We start from the raw sequence: 12,924 nt of genomic DNA, 5'->3' as shown, positions 1-12,924 counted from the left end.
GCTAATTTTCAAGAGCTGTAGCAGTCACGAGCGGGTGCACCACGACAGCAAGGTGTTCCATGTGCCAGAGCTTTAATGAGCCTGCTTATAAAATTATTTAAAGGGAAGCGCGCTGGGGATTGCTATTGCGCCGGTCCCTTCCCCACTTGGTGGAAACTCCTGAATGTATGAAGGAAAGGGTCTTTGGGCTTGAAGTAGAGTAGTCCCTACGGTGAGAGACTACTGTACTTCTAGTCCAAAGTCCTATTTATTGTTCATGCTTACCTCTGCATACAAGATGAACTTCAGGTGTTTGGCTTTAGCAAATGTGATGATTGGCGAGCCAAAGAAAAATGAGGAGAGTGGGAAATGGTTGAGGTGTGTTTGGATTAAAATATTTTATTCAGGGTATATTTACTGCACTGGAGATGCATTTCTGTTTTGAGCTTAAGGCCGTTTTGTGCATCTTGTATTGGACTGAAGCAAGTCCATTTCTTGTTGCTGGTAACTTGCAGGTAGATTTGCGTCTCATCCATGTTGGAGTAGATTCCATGTGGTGATTGTAAAGTAAATCCTTCAGTGGCTTTATGTAGATGTTAAACAAGATTGGGGTAGGCCCTGGGGAGCTCCAAGCGGAACGGGAGAGTAGGGAGAAGCAAAGTCCCCAAGTCTGACGCAAAGTTGGTGGTTTGTCAGAAAGTCATGCAACCACTCCAGTGTCTGTCCAGACACGATAAAAAAGATCCAAATAGTTGGTAGCGAATTATGTATTTTTGAAAATCTTAATGACGTTCCCATTCCCAATGGTGGGCATTTATTAGGTGAATACAAATCTCTATCTTAAAAGTAAACCTATCTTCTTGTAATCCTGTATTTCTTTACAACTAGCACATTTCAAAGCTTCATTTTTATCTTAAAATTGCAGTTAAGGAGTAATAATATTGGATTAGTTCTGGGTGGAAGCCAGGGGAAGGCTCCTATGTGTTCATTGTTTTCTTTATATTTTTGTAGGAATGTTTACTCCCGCCCTATTTTGAGTATTTTCCTGGTTTTAAAGAGTGAAAGTTTCTGTACACCACTTATCAATTCTGGTCGTCTACCCGCAACGAGCCATACTATTGCGCCTGATTTTTTTTTCTTTTGTTTTTTTTCTCCACTCTACATTTCTACACCTTGCATGAAGAGATCCACTGCTTCTACAATTATCTATGTTGAAGTGTTGAGGGGTTGTTACAGCCAAATTGTGGTTGTAATGCTTGGTCTCTGTAATACACTAAACTGGTTGAGACAAGACCCTAATTAAGATATTTGTATGCACCGATTTGAAGAAGTATTTGGCGATTGAGAAGGTAAGGTGTATTAATTCATCTTGACCAATGAGGATTACTTTGCTACAGTGTTCAGACTTGTAAGAACTAGTAATCTTATTCTTTTTGGGAAACTAATGAGTTTGAAATATTCTGTGTATGGGTTGTTTAAACTTTATTAGAATTTACATTTGTCTTTGACGATGTGACAAGTGGGTGGTAAGATTTGGCAAGTACTAGTTGGCTTTATCAAAACATCTCTCTTCCAGAATTCTGTGAAGGTCATGTTTAAATGCTTGTGGAAGAATTGTGGGAAAGTCCTCAGTACCTCATCGGGAATTCAGAAGCATATCCGTGCCGTCCACCTAGGGTAAGTCTGTGAAATGCTAGCAACATCCTGTTTGACCCATTTTAAGCCATTGTTTAGGAAAGCAGTTGGGAGGGGAGAAATACCAAGACTGCTAGAAAAGCTAATTGTTAACAAGGGCCTGGATTAATCTAATTGGTGAAAAAGGGGCAGTGGAACAAAACCAACTTCAACTTCAGTGTACATGCAACAAGACAAAGGGGGTCATTACAAGGTTGGCGGTAAGGGGTTAACGGCGCCGTTAATGGTGCTGGTGCCGTTAACCCCTTACCGCCGCATTACGAGGTCCTTTAGCGGGTCCCGCTAAGGGCAGCTGGTTTTACCAGGCGCCCTTAGTGGGAGCCGCTAAAAGAGAGCAGCATGCTAACAACTGGCCCGTTGTTAGCATGGCCGCCATTCCCATTGAGCCCTATGGGGGCTCGAATGGGAATGGGGATGGATTCCATGAATGGGGAAATAACGGGTCCTCCAAGGTTGGAATGGTCCGGTAATTCCCCATTCAGGGAACCCGGACCCGGTATGCGGTAAGGGGTTTGCCATGGCGCTAATAGCCCCATGGCTACCTCCAACCTCGTAATGACCCCCAAAGTCTCTATACCCGGGTCGGGATGAGTATGCTCCCTTTGGCATTCAGCAAGTAATTGTGATTGTTGAAAAGCAGGCTTTGATTCCACTCTTCTATATCGTCTTACCATACCAAAATGGGGTATTTCTGTGCTGCTGCAGCCGTCGAGCAGAACCAGATCAAAGTGATGGCGAGGAGGATTTCTACTACACAGAGGTCGATGTGAACATGGACTCCTTGACCGATGGCCTCTCCAGCCTTACACCAGTGTCACCCACGTCATCCACACCGCCTGCGTTTCCTCTTTTGGAAACACCCTCATGGACACAGCCTGCACCTGTGAACACTGAAGTGCCACTGGTGACCCCACTGAGCCTGTCCGCTCCAACCACCATGTGCCATGTCCACACAGATCATGCTTATCAGGTAAGCCTGGGGAAGTGAAATTTGCTCACCGGTGCTTGGAGGGCAAGGGCGGTGGGAGTGTGCTATTGTTTATTTGTGCAGCTTAATACTTCTGTAACTGCTAGTCCTAGTCACTAACCAGTAAGCCCTCAACACCATAGGGAAACTGTTGGCCAAATGTAGTTCTCATGCTTGAAGTATTCTGCCTATGTAAACTTACCAGTTGAGCAGTGACCGTCTTAAACCCCTTCATGTTTTTTTTAAAAGTGAACTTATGAAGTGCCCAATTCTGAATTTCAGACTCCTTTTGGTCCCATTGTGGAGCTCCACGGAGCATTATCAATATCCTCCTAGTATTCCCTTGGCTGAGTTGCCTTAGATTTTACCTTGGTGTGCCCTGTTGGTGCCAGTACACTTTTGTAAGCTAGCTAAACAGTGAATCTGTATGGAAATTATGCAACATTTGACCAGGCTGTCTTGTTCCAGATCTGCAAGTGTGCTTTGAGTCAGACTTTAGATGCCATAGCTATTTATTAACATGAAGTTTGCATCTCCCTTACTAAATTGTTGTGTTTCCTAAGACTGCAAGCAATATGCAGAATATCTTCCACGCAGAGTCGGAATCTGTCCTGGTGACAGACCATAGACATTAACAGCTTAAGAACAAAACCTAATTTGGTTTTGAAGGTCCTTATTGATCTTGATTAGGGCACTTTAGTTCTGTCTACCGCACAGTAGTTAATACAAAATGCAAAAAAGCAACCCATCAGTGGAGAAATACATTTAGGCTCATTTAAATCGTGAAATGTTGGCTAGTGGTCCCTAATATTAAAAAATATAAAAAGCAAATTAAGAATGACAGCTAATGAATGCTAAAGAAACGGAGGGGTGAGGGAGTGGTCATTGTATACATGATTTTGTGTTGACATAAACATGGCAGGGCTTTCGAAGTCGCTGAGATGGTGCCCTCTTCCCACTGATCAATAGCCATTTTGGGTGCAGCCTCGTTGAATAAACAAGCTTGATTTGTATTTCAGAATAGGTTGATAGAATAAACATGTTTTTTTCTGTTTGTGGCATGTCAAATAATCCATTCTTATCCAGCTATATCCTGCCTTTGCAGACCCAGATCTCCCCAATGTGCCAGTTCCATGGGTGTGCCATTCAGTTAGGTTTTTCTTTGGGTTCTGCAAATTGAAGTTTGATCTTTGCCATTTTAATTGGAATAGATGCCTTTCTTCCACATGGTGCTGGGAAACTTGAGATCTGCAGAAGGGCTGTATTTGCTTCTTTAAAGAGAGTTCTGCTAACTACTGCTAGCATTATCCTATTCAGGGTCACAGCTATGCTTTTTGCGACATGCACCAGCTTCCTAATGGAAACATTCACATTCAGCCAGCAGGATGCTGGTGGTCCTAGGGCCGTCTTTTTACTGTTATGAGATGACTGGTGTCTTGTCACTTTGTCGTAAAGCGATTTTTGGTCAGAGTTTTAAAATAATGGATATTGTCTGACCAGCAACTTTAAAAGGGAGAGCAGTTAATAGTTAATTTTCCAAACTTTGAGGCACATGGGGTAGAAAGTGAGCCATGTGCCTTTTTCAGGTGCTTTTTATGTGAGTCAGAAAAGTGTGCTCTTGTGAGATGTTAATGTATGTCCTTTTGTCATCTTTTTGAGAGGGTTTGATCTGTTTGACCACCCATTCTTTCAGGCTGCATCCCCTATCAGTGTTTCTGCTGCTGCCAAGCTTCAGCCAGGGAATTCAGGCTTCAGTGTTTCATGGCAGCCTCCACATGTTCTCTTTAAAACTCCCCCGGTGAGTATTCAGTAACTGATTAAAGGAGGGGATTGTTTGGTCAAGCGAAAGGAAAACTGCACATGCCTTTCTAGTGGTTCTCACTGTCCTGTCTTTATATTCACAGGGAGGCTTTGGTCTAGCACACATTCGCACAGTTGGCATTGGCGAGAAGCGACTTCAAATGCCGCATCCAGCTGTTGTGAAGACTTACTCACCAACAGTTTCTGTGCCAAAGACCGGGATGAGGTATATATTTTTCACCCCTCTTCCTCATCTTCCCACTTAGGTCTTGGTTTCCTAGTCTACAAGTAGTACAGTACAAAACACAATATTCTGAAAGTGACCCTCTTATCGTCTGATGGTTTTCCTACAATGGGACGCAGCTTTCTGCTGTTTGTTTAAATGGATGCCCAGGTCTCACCACATAAGTTAGCACTTTTAGAAGCACATAGGTATCTATTAGAATGGCTACCCCAAGGAAGCAAATCATTTAAAAATAAAAAAAGGGCATCTTTAAATGTACTCATTATGTGGATATGTTTATGAAAGATGCATTTTATGTTAGAAAAACATTTAAAAAATCTATTTTAAAACACTCTATTCCTTTCTCTAACTGTGGAGCTATAATTATACACATTGCTTCATTTCATTCCTCTGTACATGTTGCATATTTTCATGTCCATTCATATTCTTTTCCAAATAGGTATTTCTGTCTGATGTAAATTTCTTTACACACTAACTTGTTCCCGCAGATCTTTTTTTTCATACAGTCAATACTCTAGCTGGTTAACCTTTTTTATCAATGCTTGCATGCTACAATTCACATACAAACAAGAACTTCTTCAGAAATATTTACTGTTCGTATACAATATGCTTTAAATTGGTAATTATATCTTTTCATTCCCAGTATATATTTTTTTTAATCTCCAATCTGATATATAGCTTTCTTTAAAACACACGACCTGTGAAATATTAGAAAATGATAGTTTTCTTATCTAAAATTCTACAGTTATTCTATTTAACATCTCTACTCCTTGTTTGTGAACACAAAGTTTTCATTCGCAAACGGTTCTCCAGGATTTAGCAACTAAATCTATTGTTTTAACAATTATTTGTTGCCACTTCTTTTACGATCTACTGCACTTTTCTTTACTTAAAGAGAAACTCCACACGGTTCGGTCACCCTATATTAAAAGGATACATAAGCGCATGGAGGATTTCTGTCATTATTGATATGATATGACATTTATAGCGTGCCTATACACAAGTGTTTCAAGGCGTGATGAGGCTAGGGAGGGGAACAAAGGGAGGACAAGAGATGGATCGTACTAGGCCAAATTACATTGAGTTTGCGCAAGTGCAGGGGTGAGCGAAGGGGAAAAAGTGCCAGGGGAAGGTGAGGAGAGGAGCAAGTGCAGGACATAAGATCAAAACATCGAGAAAAAAAAATAGAAGTGCGGTGAGCAGGTGGCAGTGCAGGGGTTAAGTGCGGACAACAAGTGTTAGATAAGTGCAGGTAGGGGGACTGTAGGGTTGCACATACATCCCCAAGTGCAGGGTTGCCCGGAGGCAGTGCATGTGTTCAACTGGGGGGGCTGGGACCTTGTGCTCTACTTACTGCACATACAGTTCTTTGGTAAACACCTCATTTTCTTACCTTAATGTTAATGTTAAAGGTATTTGTACCACACACCGTCACCACTGTAGTGGTCCCCAGGCGCTCTGGCTGATCTGAAAAGGAGAGTGTGAAGAGGGGGCCAAAGTGGGTTAGTAGGGTGTAGTGGGAATAGGAAAGTGAGAGTTGTGATGTCCTGGTGGTTGCTTCAGTTCGGTTTGCCACGTTCACTGAGCTTAAGTGCGGTATTCAGGTCGGTGCCAAATTCCCATGTGCTGTTGTGCCAGGTTCTATTTCGTTAGTCTGTTGTTGCAGTGTGGTGAGGTGCTTGCGGATTGCTGTGCCGAGAGGTGATTGTGAGTTTCTGTATGAGCAGTGTATGCAGAAAGTTGAGGTTATAGGGTTGAGTTAAAGGGTTAAAGTTTTTTTTTGTGTGGGATTTGAAACACTGTGCCATCCCACATGCCTCCGTCGTCTTTCTAACAATTGGCGTGCACTCATCAAAGGGTGCAGATTGTGTATTGAATTATGCGTGCTATGTGGAGCAGGGGATAAAAAGGGAAACCTGTGATAACTTCCAGGGACCTGTGCTTCCTAACCTACAGATCCTGTTTCTCCTCAAAAGGTGGCGTTGTCCGTTCTCTGTGTAATCCATAAATGAAGACTCACGTGACCTTCACACTGGCCAATTTGGGCTATATCGTCACTGCGTACTCGCGCAATAAGGTCTTTTACTCCAAAGTATTCCTCTAGGCAGTGCGTAAAAGCTACTAGTGTTCCTGACAATTCTTTGAGCAATTTTACAACACAGTTGTCTGATAAAGTAACTATGACCAGAAATGTAAGAGATTAAGCAGAAGATCATTATAATTTATGCCACTCGATTTGTTCATTAAGACCCCACTCATCACTATGGGTCCAAAGAAACTAGTTCTTGTTCTTTCCTGAACAAAGGTTTTTTGTCAATAGCTCTGTCTTTTCCAGATTTGTCTTGAATAGTCCAAGTGAAATCCACTTACGAGTGCTCATTTTCTATAAAGTGTGTCACTAAAGGAGCTGTTATTATTTTATTTTTAATACAACTTTTGTGTTCTGTTGTTGTTTTTTCCTTTCTTTCTGTCAGTCCAATGTACATTTTGTTGCACAGGCATCAGATTGCATAAATCGCCATTCTGGAATTGGAAGGCCTATATTCTTTTCATTTAACCTAATGTCTTTTTTCATAATCTGTTCTTTCGGGTTTCTGCAAATAAGATTTTCTAGGGCATTTTCCTCCTAATATGAGCATGTTCTTTTTTATGTCTTTACTGATCTTATTTGATAGATCCGTGTATGTAAGTACTAACAAATAAGGGTACCTGAATTTGGACTTCTCTTAGTTTCGTTGTATTCAAACAGGGCTGATCTATTATTGTATTTAATCCTCTTTAACCCCTTAACTGCTGAGGGTTTTCGCTCTCACTGATGAGCCCTTTTTTGGATCTTTCGTTATGTCTCATTCAATCCCTTGTAACGTTGTTGTTATAAGTGATATCCCTTGTAACTTTGTTGTTAAAAGTGATATCCCGGCCAAATGTTCACCCTTTTCTTCCCACTTGTAGGCGGGCAGAAGCCACCAAGGAATAGTTTTTTGCTGTAGATGGGTGTGAGAAAGTAACACAAATGTGACAAAAATAACATGATGTACAAAGAAGCCGGTGAGTTTTTTGTTGTAAGATCTAGGAACAAATGGTTTACAGTTTTGAATTCGCCATTTTCCAAGCTTTCAAGAACATGTGTGGAAACAAAGAAACCTAGTTTTCATAAAGTTAGCATCCGTTTTGAGAGAGGTAAGCGATTTTTCCCTTTGTTTTTAATAGGACATGCTTGGAGGGAATGGAAGAGGAGGGTAGGAAGGCTCAATGGGAACACAGAAAGGCATACATTTATGAAAAGTAGACAACATTCCAAGATCAGGAAGGAGTCATTTGCGCATGTCAGGCAACAACTATGTCTGCACAATTCCCATACTTTTGGAAAAAATTGGAAAGGTGACACAAAAAAAAGTATGTGCTGAACATGTTAAGGTAATGGCTTCTATGAATATTGGGAAAGGTAATGCACTGCTACATACCCTGACTCTTCTTTTTAGGAAATCAGACATTTTTTCGTAAAGTTTCACAAAACAAGCAATACCCCCGAGCCAAAAAACCGAGCCATGGTACACAGGATTTTTATGCTTACGGCCTAAACAGATGTCCTTGAAAGTAAGGAAAACTAATGTGGTGAAGAATGGCAAGCATACATTTTTTGAAAGAGCACAGGCAGACCTTTTGAAAGATAGGTGACTTGGCATTTGGGAAATGAAAGGGTTGTGTAACAAAGTGCAGTAGGAAATGTATGAAAATATTATCAAAACCAAGAGAAAACCACAAATGTCCTACCTTCCCACATTCCCACAGGTGTCCCGATGAAAATGGTACCTCACATGTGTGAGTGCACTGACCTGGGCACAAAGGGAAAAGGCTAAAACACTGGTACATCAAATACCCTGGGAGAGACTGGATTTGGCTTTGTGGACAACCCACAGATTTGGGCCTGGGGTGTCGCAGCCACCAAGGAAAAAAGGAAACCCTATGTATTTGTGAAAAGAAGACACCTGTGGGAATGCAAAAAGATCTGACTTGCACAAATCGCCTTAGAACTTATTACCGACAAAGCCCGGAAAAGTCCAAAATGTAGGGAGGAAAGACAATTTTCAGACATTTGCCATCAGGAAACCACTGAAGCATGCCGGCAACAACACATGCCCTAAATTCCCAAAGGTGTCTTGACGAAAACATTACCTCACATGCGTTGGTGCGTTTACCCGGGTGGAAAAGAAAAAGGGTCGACCGTCCCCAAGTCCAGCGGCAGTCCCAGGGAGCACCAGCAGGGTCTGCATCCCAACCCAGAGGGAAAAGCTGTAACGCGGACCAGCCAGAGCTCTAGGACGGCTGGGGCTGATGTCCCAGGCCTTCGGTGCCTGTCTTCTATGTGAGTCTCTTGTCCCCAAACCCAGCAGCTGTCCCAGGGAGCCCCGGCAGGGTCACCGTCCCTCCCCAGAGGGAAAAGTTGTAACGCGGCACAGCCTAAACTCAAGGACGACCGTGGGGGCTGCTCCTGTCCTTGGCACTTGTCTCCAATGTGGGCCAACCTCCACAAGTCCAGCCGCAGTCCCACGGATCCCCGGCAGGGTCCCCATCACTCCCCAGAGGGAAAAGCTGTAGTGCAGCCCAGCCAGAGCTCCAGGACGGTCGGGGTGCTGCATCTGGCCTTGGGTGCATGTCTCCCAGGTGGGTTGCCTGTTCCCAAGTCCAACGACAGTCATGGGGCGACTCAGCGGGGTATCCGTCCCTCCCCGGAGGGAAAAACTGTAACGTGGCATGGCCAGAACTCCAGGACGGCCGAGGGTGCTGGCCAGGCCTTGGGTGCTGACTCCAATGTGGGTCGACCGCCCACAAGTCCAGCGGCAGTACCAGGGATCCCCGCCTGGGTCCCCATCCCTCCCTGGAGGGAAAACCTGTAACAAAGCCAGGCCAGATCTCGAGGATGGTCGGGGTAATGTCCCCGTCCGTGGGCATCTGCCTTGCATGTAGGTAGACCACTCCCAAGTCCAGAGGTGGTCCCAGGGAACCCCGGCAGGGTCTCCATCCCTCCCTGGAGAGAAGACCTGTAACTCAGCCAGGCCAGAGCTCCAGGATGGTCAGGGTGATGTCCCCGTCCTTGGGCATCTGCCTTGCATGTGGGTCGACTGTCCCCAAATCCAGCGGCAGTCCCCGTGAGACCCTGTAGGCTCCCCATCCCTTCCCGGAGGAAAATGCTGTATTGCAGGCCAGCCAGAGCTCTAGGACTGCCGGTGGTTCTGCCCCCGGCCTTGAGTGTCTGTCTCGCACATGGGTCGACTGCCCCTCAGCCAAGAGCCAGTCCCAGCCAGCCCCTGCTCTAACATGGCCCAGCCATGGATCCAGGACAGCCGTGGGTACGACGATGGGCAACGGGCGAAACAGCCCCCCAACACCAAAATCTTCTTGCTGGTTGCTTAGCACTCCTTTGTGCTTCCCAGGGTTGGCAAAATGGAACCAGACACTCAATGTTGCCCCCCCCCAGGGAAGCAGCAAGGACCTGCCCCTCCATGGGGGATTCCTGAGGGAGCTGTTCGTACAGGAATAGGGCCAGCCCCCTGGTACCTCCAAGTGTGCCTCTGGTAAAATTGCCTCATGTTGTTTTGCCTTCCTTGGTGGCAAATGGGTGAAAAACAGCACTACTTGCCCCCAACGAAGGCAAAACAACATTGTGCTATCTTGTTGGCATTTTTGGGTGGTAAGGGTGGGGGCGCGGATTGGCCTGGGGGGCACACGGCCAGCCCCTATTAACCCCAAGTGTGCCCTCTTTGCACATTTTTTGCCTTCCTTGGGGTTAATGGGTGCGAAACAGCACCCACATGCCCCCAAAGAAGGCAAAACATAGTGCCACATTTTTTGGGTGCGGGTGGGGGGTTGTTTGACCTGGTGGAGGGGCCACCCCCAAAATCAATGTCCTGGTGGTCTAGTGGTGATTGCTGGTTGAGGATCGAACAATCCTCGACCAACAATCTGCTTGTGGCAAGGCTTGTTGGAAAGGGGATAGTCTCCCCTTTCCAACGAGCCCTTCCCATGCATATCGGGCAAGAAATGCCCAAGCAGCACTAAAAAATGTGTCTACTATATTTGCATGCTGAAGCCTTTTGGCTTCAGCATATAAATGTCATCTCCTGATGACGTTGACGCACGCAGCATACGCCGACGTCCTCACGGCCACCTTCCGACCCCCAGGCACGGAAGGGGAGGTTATCCCCTTCATTGCCTGGCGATCAGAAGGATTGCTGCAGCAACGGAGCGGGAAGGGCGATTCCCCCCCCTCCTATTCCCCCCCAAAGTTAAGCACTGCCGAGGACGAGGTATCTCTTCCTCAGCACTGCAAATGTGCAGATGTAGTGCTGAGGACGAGATACCTCGTCATTGGCATTTAAGAGGTTAGTGACCTTTGTGTTAAGGGGTTATTGACCTTCGTGTTTGCCTATGTGGATATCCTCGTATGTGCAACTTGGCCCTACGTTCTTCAGCTTCAGCATCAAAGTCTTGTTTCTCAAAAGCCTCAGAAACTGTCCCAAGGGAAGGTTGTCTCTTACATGTTTTGCATGAAAGCTTGTGTAGCGAAGTAGTGAATTCTTATCCATCAGTTTATGGAACACTTTCACTAGTAACAAATGACTCCTATAGTGCACTAGTTTTGTAATGTCCACAACATTGATTTCCGTGATTAAAAGTTTTATGTAAATTGTAGCTATCTATCTTGGGCGTTTAACCAGTTTACGAACACCCTTGCTTCGTCATTCCCTGGCCAAACAATTAAAATATTGTCTGTATAGGGGATCCATAATCTGATGTTATTTCTATATGAATTCAATTCTGTATAGACTGTTCTCTCTTCTAACTTCTCCACATACAGATTTGCCATGCTAGGTGCCAGAGCAGCTCGCATAGCTGTGTCATGGATCTGCTTATAGAAGTCGTGTTAAACCTGAAATAGTTTTGGGGAGTGTCATTTCCGTACACCATAGAACAAAAGAATTTGATGTTCCTGGATCACGCGTTTTAGATACAGTAGTTCCTCTAGCATTGCCAGTGTGGCCGCCTGAGGAATCATTGAATATAACAAAATGATATTGAGTCCAATCAGTATTTCGAAGGGATTGTGTCCTCCGACGTATTCCTTATCTTAGATATCTCCTTCCAGCTCTGCTGGCCTCGGAAATTTTTTCTCTAGAGGGCGCTGCGCGTCGACTTCCGCCGAGTCGATGTCGCTCGACAGCCGCCGTATCGACTTTAAAAGCTTCTTCTTCCTCGACAAAGTCGAGACATTCGTCTCCTCGTCACCATTCGCGCTCCAGGTCTCGGAGTGGGTCCCATCACTCTTCGAGATCGAAGCACTCGAAGAGGAGACGTCGAAGATCCCCTTCTCCGTCCTCCTCTTCCTCTGTTTCTCCAAAGAGAATCCCTTGCCCCACGAAACATAGTTCCCGGGCTGAATGGGAGGAATTCCGCAAAAATATGATGAGCGTTTTCGAGAAAGCGGCCTCGACCCCCTCGAAGACTGCCGAGAGCGATGCTCTGGTCGAAAGACCCGAAGGTCAAAAACTCTGCGAGTCGCAGTACCCGGCGAAGGAAGCTTCTCGAGCGTGTCACGAACCCTCGAGTAAAGCTATGACCTCGGAACCTTCTTCGAAGGTTCCGTCGACAGCATCGACGAAGGTTCCGTCGACGCCGAAGTCGGTGTCTTCGACACCGTTGTCGAAGGGACCTTCGACACACGGGTCTGTCGACTCGACGCCATCTTCGACACCGGCGTCGACGCCAAGGAAAGTCACGGTTACAACGCACCCAGTGGCTATCCCCAGGTCCTCGATGACGATGGCGTCGAGATTGTCGACTTCCTCGAGCAGAATCCCAATTCTATCGAGGTCCTCGAGGCCTCCGCCTTTGTTTTCGACGCCACGCCCGAAGCCTTCGGCGACGACGACATTGACGTTTTCGAGGCCGATTATGACAAGTTTGGCACCCTCTGCCTTGGAGATGGGTTTTACACCCTTTGTGAGTTCAGAACAATTGAGAACTATGTCCTCAATTATGGAAGAGGGTGAGCTATCTGAACAGGAAGACACATTTGAGTTGCAGGGACCTGCAACCCCAGTTAGGGAGGAGTTATCCTCAGAAGAACGCAGGTTAAAGGATCTTCATGATTCCTTACATGAGGCAAGTGGGTTAGACACTTCCCCTGAGGTGGAGCTTGCTAGGCCAGACCCGGGGGAGCATGCTGAAACCCCCTATA

The 12,924-nt window shown here is 45.5% G+C and overlaps 1 protein-coding gene across 2 annotated transcripts in view; it reads left to right on the top strand.

The window, feature by feature from the left end:
• SLC2A4RG (SLC2A4 regulator) overlaps positions 1-12,924 on the top strand; it is a 403,131-nt gene that overhangs the window by 260,373 nt on the left and 129,834 nt on the right. For both annotated transcript variants that reach the window (XM_069650877.1, XM_069650878.1), the window contains exons 5-8: positions 1,556-1,656; positions 2,380-2,644; positions 4,335-4,439; positions 4,546-4,667. In XM_069650877.1, coding sequence (XP_069506978.1) covers positions 1,556-1,656; positions 2,380-2,644; positions 4,335-4,439; positions 4,546-4,667 — 593 coding nt within the window. The remainder of the gene's footprint in view (positions 1-1,555; positions 1,657-2,379; positions 2,645-4,334; positions 4,440-4,545; positions 4,668-12,924) is intronic.

Source organism: Ambystoma mexicanum, chromosome 3p, assembly GCF_040938575.1.
Source record: "Ambystoma mexicanum isolate Mex_15411 chromosome 3p, UKY_AmexF1_1, whole genome shotgun sequence".
Lineage (NCBI taxonomy): Eukaryota > Metazoa > Chordata > Amphibia > Caudata > Ambystomatidae > Ambystoma > Ambystoma mexicanum.
Note: the sequence above shows the minus strand (reverse complement) of the source record. Positions and strands in the feature narration are given on the sequence as shown.